General features: G+C 51.3%; 1 protein-coding gene across 2 annotated transcripts in view; it reads left to right on the forward strand.

Moving 5' to 3' along the window:
- Positions 1–372: 372 nt before the first annotated feature.
- The window catches only part of AKT2 (AKT serine/threonine kinase 2), a 38,185-nt gene continuing 19,090 nt past the window's right edge, over positions 373–19,467 (forward strand). The window contains exons 1-2 of one of the 2 annotated variants that reach the window (XM_067556596.1): positions 373–492; positions 17,995–18,128. In XM_067556596.1, the coding sequence (XP_067412697.1) occupies positions 18,083–18,128 (46 nt within the window). In that variant the 5' untranslated portion in view covers positions 373–492; positions 17,995–18,082. Of the gene's footprint in view, positions 493–15,575; positions 15,700–17,994; positions 18,129–19,467 lie in introns of those variants that run through there. The other variant, XM_067556597.1, reaches the window with a different exon arrangement.

Genomic DNA, 19,467 nt, shown 5'->3' on the forward strand with positions numbered 1-19,467 from the left:
AAGAGGGCTTGGCCTTGGCCCTGCATCAGCCTAACACCCCACTGTCTGCTACTCCAGCAGCAATTATGGCCTACGGAAAATTTATGCTGATTCTGCAAATCTAGGCAGAGAAAAGGGGCGGGTGCACCAGGGGCCCCGCCCACCAGCTGCTGCAGAGAGACGGCGGCGCTGCCAGCCTGCGGACGTGGTAGACTCAGGCGCAGGGCATGCGCACTGGACCCCTGTCAGGCGCAGGCGCCGTGGCGCGCCAGCCGGTGATCCCGCTTCGCCGCATGCGCACCGCGCCCTCTCCCGCCGTTTCTGCGCAGTGTAGCCTCTGGGCGGGGTCCGCCCCGCCCCCCGCTTCCGGCGTGCATGAACCCGCGGGGGGCGGGGTTTCCGGGAGCGCGGCCGCCGTCGGGCCTGACACACCGCGGAGCTGGGCCCCGTGGGGAGGGAGGCGGCACCGGGATGAGCAGCGGCCGCCGAGGGAGCCTAAGGCGCACGTGACAGGTGGGGAGCTGCGACCCCCGCCACGGTACCGCCCGGGCCCCCCTGTCTCCTCCCTCGCGATAGTAGCGCCCGGGCCCCGCTGTCTCCCCCGCCCCGCAATGGTACCGCCCGGGCCCCACTGCCCCCTACCCGCCCTGTCTCCCCCGCCCCGCGATGGTACCGGCCGGGACCTCCCCTGCCCGCTCCGTCTCCCGGCCCCCGCGATGGTACCGCCCGGCTCTTCCCCACCTCCCGACCCGCTCGTCCCGTCTCCTCCCCTCCTCCCGCGATGATACCGGCCGGGACAACCCCCCCCCCTCCCTCGCGATGGTATCACCTGGGACCACCAGCCCCCGCCGCGATGCAACTGGCCAGACACCTCCCTCGGGGCACTGTGGGGACCGACCGAACCACCTAGGACCCCGGCGGGGGGGGCCGGGTCTCGGCCTTGTTGAGAAGGTGGGGGGGTGACTCCCTGTGAGCAGGCTGGGGTCTCTCAATGCGGGGCGGGGGCGGCTGAGCTGGGGGGGGTGTCTCTGTGGTAAGGGGGGCTGGGCTGGGGCAGGACGGGACGTGTCTCTCTGGGGCCCCTCCGGGAGAGGGGCTGGATGGGGGGTGTCTCTTCCTGGGAGCGGCAGGGGGGCGGGGCTGGAGGGGTCACTCTGGGTGGGGGGTGTCTCTGTGGGGCGGGGGGCTGGAGAGTGGGTTTTCCCCTAGGGATGGGGGGGCTGGGCTGGGCTGGGGCAGGGGGTGTCTGTCCCTGGGAGCAGTTGGGGGGGCTAGCGGGGGTCTTTCCCCCGGGGGGGCTTGGCTGGGGTCTCTCGCCCTGGAGGATGCAGCAGGGTGCTTGGCTTGGGGTGTCTCTCTTGGGGGAGGGGGCTCTGGTATGGGATTCCGCTCCCTGGCGCCCCCAGGGCTCTGCGCTGGCCCTCGTCTCCCAGTGCCGTTGCCTATCTCCATCGCATGCTGCTGCCTGTCCGTTTCCTCTCTCCGGGTGGTCGGCGGCACCTTCCCATCCCGAAGGCACCCAGATGCTGCTTCCTCTCGCGCTGCTGGCCACGCTGCTTTGCTCTGGGTGACATAGGGGATAGAGTACCTATGGCTCCACAACCCACCTGCCCCATCCAAGGCACGGTGAGGCTCCTGATCTCATTTGAAAATCTCATTGGTTGTTACAAAATGGGGGGGTCCTGGAGAAGGGCATATCTCGTTAGGAATGTGTGTTACGAAGGCGTCACCAGCGCTGTCACCCTTTGTGCTTTACGGTCCAATGCTCTGACCCAGAAAGGTGTTGTCTCCTCGTGGAGAATCCCTTTGTAACTTAAACCTCTGAATGCGAAGAGACTCGCGCTATTTGTCACTAAAACTTCTTTGAAAGCATCTGCTCCTTGCTGTTTAATCCACAGGACAGGATGTACAACGTGGTAGAGATGCAAATCTTTGAAGCTAGTGTTTGGCTTCTGTTTTTCATTGGTATCCAAGTGGCATAAACACTTAAAAATACACCCAAACTGTGCAAGTTGTGAGACTGTATTTTTATCTCTGCACGCCGCCAGGGCAGAAAACCACTTACCCTTCACTCTTGTGGCTTCTTTCTTGTCAGAATCCCTCGATAGCAAATATGGTTTGATGTCAATATAGGAAAGCTGGGTAATAAACTATGCAATACACTAGCATAGCATTTGAATAGAATAGAAAAGAATAGCATTTGGGACTTTGAAAACACATTTGTCTGCTTCCTTGCAGGCAAGTTAAAATTGGTGAGTGGGCAGTTGATGTTCTTCTCCTTGTTCCCATTTTACATGTGTGCTTTGGGCAGCAGGTGCAGTCTTGCTCTGCATTGTACATAAGGTTGTATTAGAAACCCCAGCTTGTGTTGTCATTGAAAAATATTTAAAAGGCCTTAAAATACAAAGGGGGCTAAATTAATACTGAGCTTTTAATCTTAGCTTCTGCAGCCTCCTGGAACTCGATTGCTTGGATTTTCAACTTTATAATTGTTTTAACACTGTCACTTTTGTGTGCAATGTTGTCGGTGTTATAGTTGAGGTCAGTGTCCCGTTGTGCTGGACAGACCCTGCCTCAAAGACCTTACGCGCTAAATAGACAAGATAGACATGGGGGAGCGAGTGAGGCAGAGGCGCAGTACAGTGAAATAACGTCTCACCTAAAGTTGCAGCAGGTCAGTGGCAGATCTGGGAACAGGAGCAAGGTTCTCTGAATACTGGTCCAGTGTCACAACCACCAGGCTACGCTGCCTTAAGTATTAACTGTATCTACCTGTCTGCTCTGAAGACAGTCACTGCCATGGGGTGCTTTTGGTGATGTGACTAGCCAGGAGCAAAACATGCTGTTTTTAGTGTTTGCAGCATGTTAAAAACAATGCTGTCTGAATAATTATTCAGCCTGCAGCTTTGCAGACTGGAGTTGCAAGGCAGGTAAGGAGGTGCAGTGCGAGAGATCGGTAGTGGTGAACTTCAGGCTGCAGAGCTATGCTTGTGTGGGGACGAGCCTCTCCTTTTCCAGATGCAGTGTCTGCCGGAAACATAATCAAGGGTCAGTTGTAAGCAATTAAGGTCGTTTGCATTTCATTCAGACAGTCCCTTTCCAGTGGGAGCTGAGCATGTAACCAGAGCTGGCCTTGTGAGAAATGAGCAGTCACGGCTTCCTGCTGGAATGTAAGAGGGGATTCTCAGCTTTCCACAGTAACAGGTGAACTGTTGAAATATGTACAGCTTCTTCATAATAATCTTAATAATGCTCACCTCCCAGCGCTCCACCTGAAGCACGGAGTAGCATGACAGCTGTCAGGAAAATGAGTATGGTCTAATAGAAAAGGAGATGGAAATCAGGACTCCTGGGTTCTGTCATAAGAATGGCCATACTGGGTCAGATCAATGGTCCACCTAGCCCAGTATCCTGTCTTCCGACAGTGGCCAATGCCAGGTGCTTCAGAGGGAATGAACAGAACAGATAATCATCCAGTGATCCATCCTGTTGTCCATTTCCAGCTTCTGGCAAACAGCAATCCCTGCCCATTTGGCTAATAGCCATTGATAGACCAACCTCCATGAACTTACCTAGTTCTTTTTTGAACGCTGTTAGTCTTGGTCTTCACAACACCCTCTGGCAAGGAGTTCCACAGGTTGACTGTGTGTTGTGTGAAGAAATACTTTCTTTTGTTTTTTTTAAGCCTGCTGCCTATTGATTTCATTTGGTGACCCCTAATTTTTGTATTATGAGTGAATAATACTTCCTTATTTATTTCTCCACATGTCATGATTTTATAGACCTCTATCATATATATCATACCTCTATCTTAGTCTTCTCTTTTCAAAGCTGAAAAGTCCCAGTCTTATTAATTTCTCCTCCTATGGAAGCTTTTCCATACATTTAATTGTTTTTGTTACTCTTTTCTGTACCTTTGAGATGGGGCGACCAGGTCTGTACTCAGTATTCAAGATGTGGGTGTACTGTGGATTTATAAAGAGGCAATATGATATTTTCTGTCTTATTATCTATCCCTTTCCTAACGATTCCCAGCATTCTGTTAGCTTTTTTGACTGGTGTTGCACATTGAATGGATGTTTTCAGAGAACTACCCACAATGACTCCAAGATCTCCAAAATCTCCACTCAGGGAGTGGAGTGGGATCCTGATATTAGAGCTGGGTGGGAAGGTCTGGGAGCCAGGACTCTGGGTTCTCTCCCCAGCTCTGGGAGAGGAGGAGTGTGTCTACTGGTTAGTGGGGGGAGTAGGAATCAGGACTTCTGGGTTCTGTTTCCAGCTCTGCCACTGACTTGATATGCCTAAGGTCACACAGCTTGTCCCATCTTAATTTTACCATTGGGTGTTAAAATCTACCTCCCAAAGGGATGTGTGTGGATTGCTTAATGCGTGTGAAGCTCTGTGAGATCCTGCGACAAAAGGGGCTGTGGAAAAACAGTGTGCTGTTGTTACTTACTACCATAAAATAGCATATCACCTCGAAACCTTACAAGAAGCCAGAAATCTTGGGCAGAGCACTGAGCCAAAGGAGGAATTGTAATGAAAGACATTTCTGTCCGGAGAAGAGAAATGTGTGCTTTAATCCGAGAACAGGTTCAAGGTCAGATTATGGCCTTTTTCAGAAATGTTCACTTTTGCAATGTGGAGGTGCTTGTGATCAATATGGGGCCAGAACTGTTCAGCAGACTTGGTGATTAGGGTGGGCGAATTTTAAGGGGCAAGGAATAAATGGAGAAATAGACCGTCCTTTTATAAATTTTATGCAAGTCTGTGCACAGGATCTTTTCCAAATACCTGTCCTTCCCTGCTCCCCTCCTCCCCCCCATGAGTCAGACTGCCCCTGCATTCTGCATCCCAGCGTGCACGTGCTGTGTGGTCTGAGCTAGCTGGGTTATTGGTGCTTTGTAGGAACATTGTCTTTCCAGAGGAATGTAAACCACAGCTTCTACTTGTGTGGTATGAATTATACCTACAGTTATCTGTCAGTGGGATACCAAGCCAGTGCTGGTGAGGCCTCCTCATCTCCCCGACACTTGCTGGAACCAAGAAGGGAGTTTGTAATGAGTGTGCAGAGACATGCAGTAACGCCAGCAGAGCTGAAATAATGGGTTTAGCGGGGCAATCCTTGTAGGGCAGTTCAATTGTAGTTTTGTTAAGCATGGTTAGAAGGAAGAGCTGTGGATGCCCCATGTTTCCAGTGGAAGTACGTTTATCTGGCGGGCTGGCACAGGAGGAGGCAGTCCGTTAGGGTTCCTGAGAAGCTTGTTTAGGAACTTGTCCTGTAAGTAGCCGTTAAGAAGTGACACACAGCACTTGTCTAGATCTGAAACCCTAGAACAGCAGAGCTGCAATGCTTCAGTGTAGATGCTCACGGATGGCCTCTCTTATAGCCATAGGTAATCCACTTCCCTGCAAGGTGACAGCTAGGCCAATAGAAGAATTATTCCGTCAACCTAGCACTGTCTACGCCAGGGATTAGGTCAGTTTAACTATGTCGCACAGGGATATAGATTTTTCACACCCCACAACATCGCTCGGTCGACTTGTCATTTGAGTGTAGCCTTGGCCCTAGTTTGGGCCCCGTCGTCGTTTGGGTTCTTAGCTCATCAGTACTAAAGGTGGTGAGGTGCAGTGGACAGAGCCGGTAACGACGTGTTTACCTGTGCTGAGCACTTTTAACAGAATAGCTGAGTAATGCTGCAGGGGTGTCTATCCTACTGCAACTCTGAGATTAACTAGTAACTCGCCCACGTTACAGCCCCCAAGTGCTTTGCAGTTTGCGCAGCTGCTCAGCTTCCTCGTCAGGCAGGTCAGTATTGCTGGCCCTCCTTTAAAGATGGGGAAACTGAGGCATGGTGAAGGGAAGTGACTTACCCGTGTCATCCCAGAATCCACAAATCTTGCCTATTGATGGTGGCTTCGAGCCAGTGTTCGAGTCGGTGCTGTGATTCCTAGCCCATGTGCCCTCCCAAAAATGAGATGGACCAGGGAGTCCTGGCTCCCAGCCTCATGCTTCAGCTAGGCTCCACTTCCCCTTTCTATAATAACACTTGGGGTGTTTAACATCAAAGCTGTGTGCAGACAGGAGCACATGGGGCCAGAGAACTCTTACTCCTATGGAGTTTGCTTGTGGAATTCCAGTTTGCCAATGGCCAGGAATGGCTCCCCACCTGCGGGATTGAACTCCTGCCTTCTCAGCCCTTGTGGTAACTTGCACTGATGTTGTCTGTATGGGGAAAGAAATAGAAACAGTCTGCTGCCCAGTGCAGCTGTCTCGGGCTGTAGGTTTCCCCCATGAGAAGGAGGATTTGAACTGAAAAAGTGACCTTTTGCAGACTGAGATACCTGCCATGCAGCGTCTTCTGCTCCTCAGGGCAGAGGGTGGCAGTACCAAGAGAAGAAAGGCTACTTGTTTGCATTAGTCCAAGCGCTGCTTTAGCCACTCTCATTCCTGCCCCCCAGGGTGCTGCATGTTGTAAGTTTCCTGTTGTGAGTTGTAGGGCATCTATCACTCAAGCCCATGTCAGATGACTAAGCCAATGATGCAGTCCTGACCTCCGGTCACTTGCTTTCTGCTAGTGCTAGTGAGAAGATATCCCTTGGTTCTTAGGGTTTTCCTTGTCTGTCGAGTTGATGCCAAACTTTGCAACTTCCTGGAAGTGAGCATAGAATGGCAGAAATCAATGAGGAGCAGTGATTTATCCCGGCTGCATCAGGTGCAGTTAGGTACCAAAGCAGCATCGAAAATGCCACGTTCCAGCAGAAATGCCAGGTATGGGCTGTGTAGCATCCTGAGGACGCAGCTTGGGTGAGAGAAGCTTCTGTATGCAAAATAAAGCACTCTTGCTACATGGTTTTTTACGGCATTGAGCATTCTTTGTTAATCTTGGACAGAAATCCTAGTCAGCCACTTCTGTGCAGTGCTGAAGAATCCCTTTCCTCACATACGGCTTGACATTGATTGCATCAAGTTTTTGCACATGTCCACATGCATCCCTGCAACCTGTGTGGTAAAGGCAGATTTGTATATTTTTCTTAATTAGAGGCATGGTGTGATGAAGCAAACACAAGGCCAGGAGTTGTAAACGCCTGAGTTCAAAGGCTGGCCTTGACTCTGCAGCCTTGTCTTTTAGCATAGTTGCCCCACTTTAAAGTGGTTTCAAGCCTCTGTGTGAACACTCTTAAACTCCGTTGATACTGATTTTAGGAATAGAGGGAAGCAAAATTGATATAAACCAGGTTTCAATCTCATTAAGACTGCCCACATGAATTCACACCGATTTAATGGAACCGGTTTAAAATCATACTTTTAAGGGCTCAACTTTCCCTGTGAATTCGCCAGGTCACTTGCTCTCTGCCTCAGTTTCCCCCTCTGTATAAATGGGATGATTAATACATATTTGTAAAGTGCTTGTTTTGTTAACTCTGCAGCTCTGAGCTATGTTTGTGGAGGAGTGTATACTTGCAGGAGTTGCTACAGGAATTGCTTTGTCTCTTAGTTGCCTAGTCGTGATGCAAATGCTCTGATTCATGACAGAGCTCCATCCGCATCCTGTTCTCCTTTGAAGCTGTTGTTAACAATCATGCTCAGTGCCAGAGCTTTGGTGACATCTAGATAAACCATCAGTCACCGTGTGTTAAAGTTGTCGGCGCGGCTTTCGTTTCTCCAAGGTGTTAATTGGGAACGTAGGTGAACCTGTTGTGGGGGGCCTGTTATTTTTTCTTGTCTCTTTGGTTGTCTGTGATTTTTCAGGGGGTGCTTTACAAAAATGAAAGTATGAAAGATTTTTGTTTCACACTTCCAGGAAGTGACGTTTAATGGAACTCAGTGATGGAATGTGCCATCTGCTGTCATTTACATCTGTTTCATGTTGACTTTATTGCGGTGGACAATAGACAGTGCCTATAACAGGACCCCATTCACTTATGGGTAGCAGTGAAGTATCCATAAGAAGTGGGGTTTTCAAACAGCATTGCCAAGCCTTGCAGTGTTTGCCATGTTCCATCAATCCCCAGCTCCTTGAGCAACGATTTGGTGAGAATCTTGACCTTCATTTAAACTACAATAAGTTTCTAGCCCTTGTGGCTGTGGAGAAATACTTGAAAATGTGACCCAGAAAGCAAATAAAAAGAACCCAACATCTATTATTTTTTATACTCGTATGACTTAAACCAATTTCACGATATTTGGTGGGCCTTACTCAGGGTTTTTGAATGCTTGGTGCTGGCAGTGCTGTTTATAATTTATCTTACTGTCATTAAAAATAAATCTACTGCGAATCACCCCCTGAAAAACCACTGACAACCAAAGAGACAAGAAAAAATAACAGGCCACACAACAGCTAATATTTCCTTTGCACCTTTCATGTCAGGATCTCGATTCTTTAGAGCTATTGAAGGTTCTGATCCAGCACTTTGTTTAAGACTTCGTAGTCCCTCTGCAAGCTAGGTAAATTATTATTCCCATTTTACAGATGGAGAAAGAAAGGCACAGAAGGATAGAGACTTGCCAAAGGCAGTAGTAGTTCTAGAAATAGAACACAGGAGTCCTGACTCGCAGGTCACTACTATAAGCTGTAGGCATGCTCCCTAGATAAAACATGAATTTAAAAAAAATCTGTGGCTACAGAAGTAAATGAGGGCCAATATAGTGGTTAAGGTGCTACTAGACTAGAGCTCAGGAGACCTGGGTTCAATCCATCGCTCTGCCGTGGTCTTCCTGTGTCACTTAAAACTCTGGGCCTCAGTTCTACATTTGTAAGGGGGGGATAGTTCTGTCTGTTTCCATTGTAAGCACTTTGGAGCAGGCACCATTTCTTTCTCTGTCTGTACAGTGCCTCTCTGTGATTTGGATGTGTTATACAGGTAAGAAGACCAGAATGAATTGTTCAGTGCCCAGTTCCAAAGTAATACCAATAAGCTAAATACTCTGGAAAAGCGAGTAGTCTGAAAAAATGGCCAGCATGGAGGAGGTGAGCTCTCCAAGGGGGGAAGGGCTGTATGTTCAGTTTAGAAGTTATAGATGTGTGTTATTTCCCTGTAGCTTGTTCTCCATAAATGAGTTGCTGGTGATTTCCCCCCCCATACCAGGGGTCTTTTGACATAGGTGAATGTAGTCCTCTTGTATGTTTCAGTGTATCTTTTAGGTGAAAACAAACAATGCCACATCAGGGCTGGAGATCTGTCAACCAGGCATCTGTGGTTTTCTCTCACTTCGCGGGCCTCCTTTTCTCTTGTTGATGTAGTAGCTGTTTGACCAGCCAAAATACTAGGCTCGGCAGAAATACAGGATGTGGTGGCGTGTGGCGAACTGAACTGTCTCGAGTACAGACACGGTAAAGTCATTCCTCAGCGTATGGAATGGCTGATCTATTTGCTGGGCTTTGTGGATGTTTGGGCCAGCACAGTGTACGTGGCTACCCCAGCCCCGCTCCACCGCAGGATCACAAGGGAGGCTTAGACACATGAACATGACTTAACATTACAGATAATCTCCCTGCTCCCCCTTGGATGTCTGTGTGGCCCAGCAGCCAAAGACATGGTAAATAGAGGCAAATGCCTGCCTGGCATAGGAAATAAACACTTGTTTGTGCAGTGCGTGAGCTGCTGGAGAGAGTTTGCCAAGGGGTGTCAGATGTCAGACGATCAAGTGAATAGCTGCTGGTTTATTGAGCCCTTTGTTCCAGTGACCGTCAAACATAAACAAAGGGAGGGGTTGAGCCCATCCACAAACTTGGGCTCCTCACCCCGGGCCTGAGGAGCTAAGGGGGGTGTTTCCCAGGGACCCTGAGGGCACTGATGGAGCATTAGACCTCTGGCACGAAATGCCCATCCTGAGCTTCTGCGGTGAGCCTGGGGTCTTGTGTGGGTCAGTATCTTTGTGCTCTGCCAGGGAGACGACGGCACTGTGCTTTATGCATTTTCACACGGCCTGAGTTAGCAACTCATCCTAGCACAACACAAGCCACTCCTCTGCCTCTTCCCGTTCTGCACATCCTGAAATGAGTAAACAACCTACTGTGTACGTTAGCTGAGTCACACACAGCTAGTCAACAAGCTCTCCTCCTGGCCCGCCTCCGGGAGGGAATGGAGCTATAGTGGCATTGCCGAGCCCAGCAGAAGGGACAAGGATAACCCCGTGGAAGGAGGGCTAGCCTGAGCAGGTGTGTAAATTACAGAGCAGACCCAGCCCCACTCATGAGTCTGTAGCAAATCTGCATTTAGGACACAGATGCAGACCACCTCTTCCCCCTGGGGAAGTTTGCATCAGAGCTGTTCAACTCTGCCACTCTCTGTCCATCTCTGCATTTCACAGTCTCTTTGAGATCTCACCTGGCACCACAGAATATTAACCCTTTGCTGCTGGGAGCTGATTTCTGCCCAGCCCACTGCGTTAAAGCCACCAATCAATCTTGAGAATTACATTTGTATAAATTAAATTAATTCCCGTTAACTTTAATGGGAGCTGGGCATCCACTCTTGAAAGTTTCAGCCTGAATCCTTTGGATGCTTATTGAACTGTACAGGAATGGTTCAAAGACATTTCTAGAAAGGACACTTAGCAGTCTAGTTCCTCAGCAGATTATAATACAGTTTAAATCGGTGCCCATAAGGACCAATGGTCCACCTAGCCCGGTATCCTGTCTTCTGACAGGGCCGGTACCAGATGCTTCAGAGGGAGTGACCAGAACTAGGCAGTGATCCAGTGTCTGTCCCTTGTTGTCCAGTCCCAGCTTCTGGCGGTCAGAGCTTTAGGGAAATCCAGAACATGGGGTTGAGTCTCTGACCCTCTTGACTTGTTACCATTGATGGACCTGGCCTCCATGAATATAGAATATATTTTGTCTCCTAGCTGAGGATCTCAGAGCACTTTACAAGTATTTAACCCTTCCAGTTCTTCTCTGGGAGTTCGGTCCCTCATTTTACTTCCATTTGACTGTACCTGAGGCACAGAGTGAAGTTAGTTGACCTACCCAAGGTGTCTCATAACAGGGGATAATGCTTTGGTCTCTAACTAGGAAAATACACAGAGAGGCAGTAATTAAAATCCTCCTCATTTAGATGTTCTCCAGCACAGCCAACTTGAAGCAGGGATCCCTGGGGGCAGTTTTCTGGCCTGGGCCGTGCAGGAGGTCAGACTAATTCAGTGTAATGATCCCTCCAGCCTCAAAGTTGCTGGACCTCTGAATTTATTTCCAGCGAACCCTGTTTTCTTTGGGAGTGGCCAGAACGCATGGGGACCCACCGCCAAACACCTGCTGTTTGTATTCCAGTTGTGCGTAGAATCCCTGCCGAGCTAGACATTGCTCATGCACACTGACCAGTGCAAGTGTGATCCATGGGACTGAGAGTTCAGAACCAGGGGCTAAGCTACTGACGACTCAGTTGGAAAATCAATAGGCCGGTCTCTGCTGCATCTCTGTCTGTCTGCTGCTGGCTCCTTGCCTCTCTCTAGCGTACTCACATGGTCCCCGTCGCAAGTAGGCATCTCATAATCTTAAATATTTTTTTTTTCTCCCACCACGCTTGGGAAGCAGATGAGGGAGGAGCTGAGTAACGGCGACGCTGGTGCGCTGAGGTCAAACAGGAAGACTGTGTCAGAGCAGGGAATTGAACCTGGGTCTGCCAAGTCCCTGGCTAGCATGCTGACCATTGGGCCAGCCTTCCTCTGTGTAGCCATGGCTGCAGTGAGACTTCTCAGAAGAACCATACGTTTCCACACCTTGCACGTTCACCTCTCCTGAGGCCAGAAGGGACCGTTATGATCACCCAGTCTGATGTCTGCAGAGCACAGGCCAGAGAATTTCATCAAGCCCGAAAACTTGAGCCGTAGCTCGGCTGCGTCTAGCGTGGGTTCTGTTGAGCCGCACCTCGTGCCACCAGCAAGCCTGCCTTTCTCGGTGATTTTTTGGGGAGGGCAGCGCTTGTGCTTCAGTCCCCCTGTCCCTGAGACAGATTTTCAGCCGTCGGGGAAGCTGATATAGCGAAAGTGATCAGAGGGCTAATGAGAAGTGCTGGATTGACTCTCCTGGGTTCAGCCCTTGTAGTGGCAGGGAGAAGAGATCCGCTGAAGAAAAGCGCGATGTAAGAGCTAGGTAGTGTCAGTGATGGACAGGAGAAGCTCAGTTTCCACAGTCCATTTAGTCCTTTGCCTCTCCAGAGGTGACTGGCAATCAGAGGGGAGCCTGTGAGTCCACCAGACTGCCATTGGATGGCAGTGACATCATGGCTAATGCTAAACTTGGTTGGTTTCACACTGTTGACCTACTTGTAAAAGGCTCCACATCCCGCTGCCCTCGTGAGCCCTCCAGCCCCAGCCAGTGCTGAGTTCAGAGTCAAAAGCAGGGCCTGAGTGGCCACCTTGAAGTGATCATTTCCCCTAGGCCTCCGAGGCTCCTCGTGCTGCCCGGCTTCTCCTTACTTATTTCTCAAGGCCAGAGGGTTTGGTCTTGCTGTTGTCCCTGCAGGCAAAAACTGGTGCTCGTGAGCAGAGAGAATATCTGCCTGGCTCTCACTTCGCTATGGCCCGCTTCACACCCCTGCCCAATAAAGTCAGGAGGTGGAGCAGGGGAGTGGTTTAGACAATCCCAGTGTGAATGCAGAACACCCAGAGCATCACTTATGTGTTGGTGCATAGTGTAAACTGACCAGATCAGCTCTCGGGAAGTTGCAGAACAGAAACACTTTCCATTGGCTGGTTACATACATGAGGAGCACGAATGGAAGCTCTGGACTTTGCCGCCCCTGCTTGCGTAGCTGGTGGGGGCTGTTCAGGTGATAGGGGTTGATCAAAACCTCTCTTCGATTGGAAACTCCTCAGGGCAGGGACTTGGGGGCAGATCAGCTCTCGGGAAGTTGCAGAACAGAAACGCTTTCCATTAAAGGCATCTGATGTTCGCCATATGGCGGATCCTTGCTGCTGCTCTGTCTCCCACAATGCTGCCCACCTGCTGGCTCAGAATAGCTCAGAACTCCACTGAATTGTTGTTGTTCCCAAAATGGCTTCTCTTAGCGGGCGTACCTGCCATTTGCAGGCTGCGTGGTCGCTCTGGGAACCTGCAGGAGCCGAAGGCGGTGCTAGAAATTCCAGCCTTTTAGAAGATATTTGTTAATCTTCTAAGATTAACATTTACGCTGCAAACTCGTCTTGTCTCTGAGCTAGAGCCTCATCATTTGCTCAGTCCTGGGCTCCAGCCTCTTCTCTGAGGTATGCTGTTTAATGACCTCTCCTTGCCTTGGGCTGCAGGATGGGGTTAATTATGCCGACTGCGCTTTGAGATCTGCAGCTGAAAGGGCACTGTGGAAGTGCATGTTACTAGGGGAGCGATCTGGTAGGTGATGATCTAGATTTGCTGTTTGTCTGGCCAGTGTAGCTAGTGGAATTTAATGGGAGGGCTGTGTGGACTGGTGGGTAGAGCATTGGACTGGGACTCAACAGGCCTGGATGCTGTTCCTTGCTCCGCCACTGGTCCGCTGGGTGACTGTGGGTGCACCACTTCCCTTCCCTGTGCCTCAGTTTCCCATTTACAAACAGATGATGATGATACTTTCCTCCTTTGTAAAGTGCTTTGAGATCTCTGGATGAAAATCTAGGTAAGAGCGAGCTATTGTTATTAAATCAAAGCAAGCCCAGCCGCGTTATGGGCCTGAGGCCACCCCTTTGCCGAGCGTCCGAAGAAGTCCATGGTGGTGATCTTCCCTAGTGGGGGAAAACAAGATCCACAAATGGGAATTTCCAGAAAATCTGTTCTTCTGCCAAGTCTCTGGTATGAGGGCCTCACAAGGGTGCATTAAACTAAGGCACAGAACTGTTGGTCTGGCTTATTTCACCAGCATATTATTCATTATAAAATATTAAGGGGGGGCGGTGATGCGGGCTTCATAGGCAGAAGAATGGGACGCTTCTAACAAGTCAACTCGTGCTGAAGGGTTACGTTCGGGCAGCGAGCATGTGACAAAACTATCCTTTTACACCTGACCGCTTGGGCAAGGGGATGGTTCAGCCAATGCTGGAATTTTGGTACCTTTTTAAAAATTAACAGCTTCATAGGCCGACAGTTTCACTGCGTCTCACCCCTTTGTTTGCTGTCCCCTAATTGCGTGGCTCTGTCTTTCCAGCAGCCAGTCCATTCGCTGTGTTCTAGCTTATTGCAGATACCTTTTGCCTCATGTCGGAGGAAGACACAGGTGTGCATTCCCAGGGATGGACTCTTGCTTTGTGGGAACCTGAGGGGTAAGCAGCTGCGGGGTCTTCTCTGTCACTTCTCATGCTGAGACACGGGGAATGAAAGCAGGGCCCTCCTGGTGCCCCAGTTGTTGCTGCATATGTGTCTGGCCTGCCTGAAGAGGGGACAATGTTGCTATTTCAGGCATTTTGTTGAACCTTTAGCACTGTTATGTAAATGAGTGAGATCCAGTTGCAACATTGGCCTTGTTTGTTTGCTAGGATTGCAATATTAGTTTTGTATAAACTTGTCCACCGGGATCAGAGTAACATCGTCTTCCTCCCCCTCTTCCTCCCGTTAAGTTTTGCCAGTGAAACTACGATTTTTAGATCAAATCGCCTTCTTTGTGCTGATTTTGTTGAGATCCGACGTGGAGCGTGCGTGGAGAAGTTTGGCTGTTCTGTGGTTGGATGTGGCCCACGCCCAGCCTGGAGTGCTCACTTTCTGCTTGTGTGTATCTTAATTGTCAACCAAACACAGCCACCCAGTCTGGTCTTAGGCAAATCACCTAGCACTTCTCATTTTCAGAGCGCTTCCCTAACGCGGTAGCAAATCTCCCACTCTCTCTGCCTTCGTTTTCCCTGGTGTCTAATGGTGCCTGACTCCTAGGAGTTATGCAAATCTGTTTGAAAAGCACTTGTGATTGTGAAGGGCTAACTATTGCTAAAGCACCTGCGCAATGTTTCCAAACGGATGCAGCCCCCCACTTGGTACTCGAGCATGCCAGCCTGGCACTGGCTAGCAGTATTAAACGTTTACATTGCATCTTAGGTGTTTGCCATTTTGGTCCCACTGGGCGAACTTTGGTCCCTTCTCTCTGTCCAGGGCCTTAGTTACTCCAGTGGCCAAACAACTTTTCTCTTTGATCTTCTGGACTAGTCTGAGGTTTGGGTGTAGTTCTCCCAGCCATCAGGAAAGCCAGGCTGAAGAAATGATCCCAGCGAGCAGAGCTGAGCAATGGCCAAGTGTCTAGACAGGTCAGATGATCTCAAAGAAAAAATGGACCAGTGAGGAAAGTGTCCCTTTCTCATACCTGCTCCGTTCCTTGTATCTGCGTCAGCGCGCAGTGGGCGAAGCTTGTTTATAACAGACCACTAGTGATTGCGCATGAGGAGTACTTCATGCCCAGAGAAGAAAGGGTTAGGCCGTGAGGGTACTAGAGTTGAATAGGAGAGTTGGCAAGGGTGCAGAATGGCCGAGCTCCAATAGCCTCTGACGCCAAGGAATTCTTGACAAGCGATCTGAACTCTTCCACTGAATGGGCTGGAGCTTTCTGCACTTGCTTTCTGGTGAGTTGTCGCAGCACCAGTTGCTCCTGTTCAGACGGCCTCGAAGCCGAAGCAGACAGCCAGTGGCGTGACATTTTGCCTACTGCTTCCCACTGTGAACTTCCTTCAGAAATTTCCCGGCCCCAAACTGCAACAGAACCGTGGGAGAAGCAGAGTGAAGAGTCGCTAGGCAGGATGCTCAGTCCAGTGTGAGCTGTGCGACGAAGGTAAGTTGTAAGGAAAGGAAACGTCCCAGAGAAAGCGAGCGGCACAGCAGGTGTTGGTATTCTGTGCCTTGCTGTTCTGGCATCGGTTCCAGGAAAGCCCAGTCATACTAAAACATCAGAGGTGGATTGTAGCTTCGTACCCTTGGAAAGCTAGGATAGCCGCCTTGCTAGTGAGAGAGAGCGTCACTTCTACCCTGGTCTCTGTTCATGTGTTGTTGAACTTCAGTCGTGTCATTCCGAGGACCATCTTGCTTGGTTTTCCTGCTTCAATCCTGATGTTTGTTGTGGCTGCTAGTGGGTGTCGCTAAGGCTGTCCAGCACGGCGCTTGAACTTCCTGGCTCTGCTGGCTCGCAGAGCTCAGTCACTGAAACGAAGTAACTAGTTGGTGGGCCAGTACGATTCGCCAGGTGATCCTGTCACGCTTCGATTGCTGATGCGTGAGGAAAAGGATCCCTCTGCTCTCAGCAGCCTGTGTTGCGCTGAGTTAAATGCATGGGCCAGCAAAAGGCAGGAAAGAACAGGCTCAAAGTGGCTTTTGAGAGCCAGGAGTTGGTGGGGCTGTTGCTGGGCCGTGGAATTGTGCTGTCCGTGAGATCCTGGAGTTGTGCGGCTGCATGTTTACCTTCCTGTGCGGCTTTTGTGGCTCTGCACCACGCCGTGCTCCTGCATGCCCTACGCTCAGCTAGGAAAGTGCCCTTTCACATGTTTGCGCAGCATAACCACCGCTCCTGGAGCTGCCTGATTTCCCTGCCTTGCCGGCTGTGGAAGACGCAGGGGAGCGAATGGCCGAGTGGCTCCCACGTGGAACGTTCTGAGTGTGAATCCTGGTAGCCAAGCCCCTGCTGTGTAAGGAGCCAGGTTCCAGCTGTCCACGCATCGAGGCCCTGGCTTTAGAGCAGGGTGCCGCAGGGCTTGTTGGCATGAAAATAGATCAGCAGAAGTGCTGAGCTGACTGGGAACTCCCGGCACTAAGTACTCCTCATGCGCAATCACTAGTGGTCTATTCATAGAGCCGGGCTGCTCTCAGAAGGGAGGCGTGTCCAACCCGGTGCTGGGGTAAACCCCAAATCCCCCCTTGGGGCAGCTAGCGTTCCTGGCCGCCGCAGCAGAAGGGGCCCTTCGTAGCGGGACCTGGGGATCAGACCTGGGATGGACAACAGACGCTTCTCAGAGCATCGGGACCCAGGTGACACCTGCAGCAAGCGTTCCCCCTGCCTTGCTGGCCGTGCTTCCCCAGGTGCTGCTGCAGCATGGGCAGGGGTTTGAGACAATCCCCTAGACTTGCCGGGGGAAGCTGTATCCCTGCATTTGGCAGCCGCTTCAGGCCAGTCTCTGCCACCCAGGGGTCAGTCCTGTCAGGTGACGCAGATTAATTTTTCTCCAGCTGTTTGTTTTGTAAGGGATCTTGCCTGTAGAGCTTGTGTATTTTCCCTGCCAGTGTCTTTGATCTGAGCATGTGCGATTAGTGCCTCTTATCTCCAAGGCTTTTTATCATTTGTGATGGTAGCACATGGTGCTGCGGGGAGATAAGGGACACTGGAAACAGGTAAACACCTCGCCTGCTGCCTGAGCAGGTAGCTGGAGCTGGGAACTCTCCCTCCCGCTGGGTGTGTTTGCAAACAGGGCTCTGATTCCTTTGGACCTGTGTTTACGGGAGACAACATTAATGTCTTAATTGTAGTGGGGGAGTTTTTAATGGTACCCTGTGTGGAGGCGGTTTCCTACTGATGCTGCCTTTTTGTCTTCAGCGTGAGAGCGGCGTCTCGGGGGCAGACCTGTGTGCATCACGACCACACAGTGCTCGCAGAGGAACGTGGCTCGGTGAAGAAGGCACTGGGCACAGGGAATCAGATCAGCACCTCTCTTTGCCCTCCCGCTCTTTGTCTACCTTGCTTGGATTGATTGGGCAGGCGCTGTCTGTGTCCGTCTGTTCAGCGTCTGGCAAGTGGGGTCCTGATCTCAGTTGGGGCCCCTTGCTGCTCATGTCCTACCGCACGAATAATGCCTCTGCGTCCAGGGCTGTGCCTGGGCCCTGTTACCTTCTCTCATAGCTTGGGCTGGAGGCTGTCTGTAGCAGGTGGCTGGTTATAAGGCATTTGCCTTGTGTGAAGACGCAGCTTTGTAAGCTCCGGCTGGCGTGTGCTCAGTCTTGCTGGGTGGATGGGCGGATTCGGCGCCTGGGGCGAGCGACCCTGGACGTTCAGTGGCAGTGTCCAGGGGAGCTCTGTCCGCAGCTTCGTCTGGACGTCCAGTGAATTCTGCAATGGCGAACGGCCTTTTTTTTTCTCCTGCAGATCCTCGCTGCACCCGCAGCTCGTCCTGCAGCTGGCGGCGTTGCCTTGGTTCTTCGTTCTGCCCTGCGACGCCAGCTGTGGCACCAACATGAACGAAGTGTCAGTCGTCAAAGAGGGTTGGCTGCACAAGAGAGGTAAGGATCCCTCCCGAGGGCTGTGCGTGGCGTGGACCCCAGGGCCTGCTCAGCACGCAATCACACCAGTGTAACGACAGGTGCCATTTTCAAACCAGTTTAGTTAACCCGGTGCTGCTTTGTGTGTGGACGCTCTGGTAGGTTTTAACCTGGCTTACGCTGGTTTAGCGTCCACGGTAAATTTCTAGGCATGAGTTAAATCCATGGAGCCCGTTTCAAACTGATGTGTGTCCACGCAGGTGTTTGCACTCACTGAGCTACTCTGGTTTTTAAACTGCTGCCGCTGGTGTGTGAACCCAAGCCCTTGCTGTTTGTATTGCTGCTTTCTGCAGCAGAAATCCTTTTCTGAGCCCTGGGGATAAGCTTGCTTTAATCCTGCAAAGAGGCCGCAGGGAGAACTTGGAGGCTCCTCGCCCAGGGTGGACGGGCTTGTGAAGCTGTCCTCTGACCCGCTGATTCCCACAGCAGGTGGATTGCCCCCTTGCTGTCCTCGGGCAGCCCCTGTGGGACTCGCCAGCACTCTGTCTTCTGACAGCTGAGCCTGAACTGCTCCTTGCGCAGCTGAATGGGGCGGGGGCAGCTGCTTGTTTGCTTGTGTCCCAAAGCAATGTTGGGCCCTAATTCATTTTGCCAGTGATCATTTGCGGCTCCAAATGCTGACCGTTAAACCGCCTTCGGTCGCGTCTTCGCTCGGGATAGAGCCCCGGCGTCTGGATTCCCAGTCCCTTTGCTCTCTGATCACTGGGCTCTAAGCTCGTCCCAACCCATTCGATCAGACCACACTCCCTTCTCAGAGCTGGGACTAGACCCCACGCATCCTGCCTCCCAGCCTCCCCTGCTCTAAGCATTAGGATGCGCTCCCCTCCCTCCTGCGGTTAGTCAGTCGCTCGGTCGTAGGCCGAGGTGCCGCTCTGAGGTGCCGTGCGTACGCCAGTTCCTGGCCGGAGGAGCTGACAGGCCCAGTAAGAAACTTCGCAGCTAACAGGCGGCTGCAAAAGCTAGCTTCATCTGTTCTCTAGGTGTCCTGCCTCCTGTCATCAGACCCGGGGGCCCCTGCTCTGCTTTCACGTGCCGGGCAGTGGCCAGAGCTGAGTGTCAGGAGGGCAGTAAAATCGAAGCCCTGGACCGCAGCCGGCCGGTTGCGAATGTCGTGTGCAGAAGTGAGCTGGTGATGATGTCTCCTTCACGCCTCTGGCAGGAAATCTCCTCGCTCGCTCACCCCCTTGCAGGGCAGCGTCTGCTGTGGGGCAATTCCCATGGCCCCTCCCCCTGCAGTGCTGTGCTAAGGGGTCAGGGTGGGCTGCTAGTGCAGATCAGCTCCCCCTTTTATTTCGGGACC

The sequence above is a fragment of the Emydura macquarii genome, unplaced genomic scaffold, assembly GCF_026122565.2.
Source record: "Emydura macquarii macquarii isolate MOO-44397 ecotype Brisbane River unplaced genomic scaffold, CSIRO-AGI_Emac_v2 contig_1790, whole genome shotgun sequence".
NCBI lineage: Eukaryota > Metazoa > Chordata > Testudines > Chelidae > Emydura > Emydura macquarii.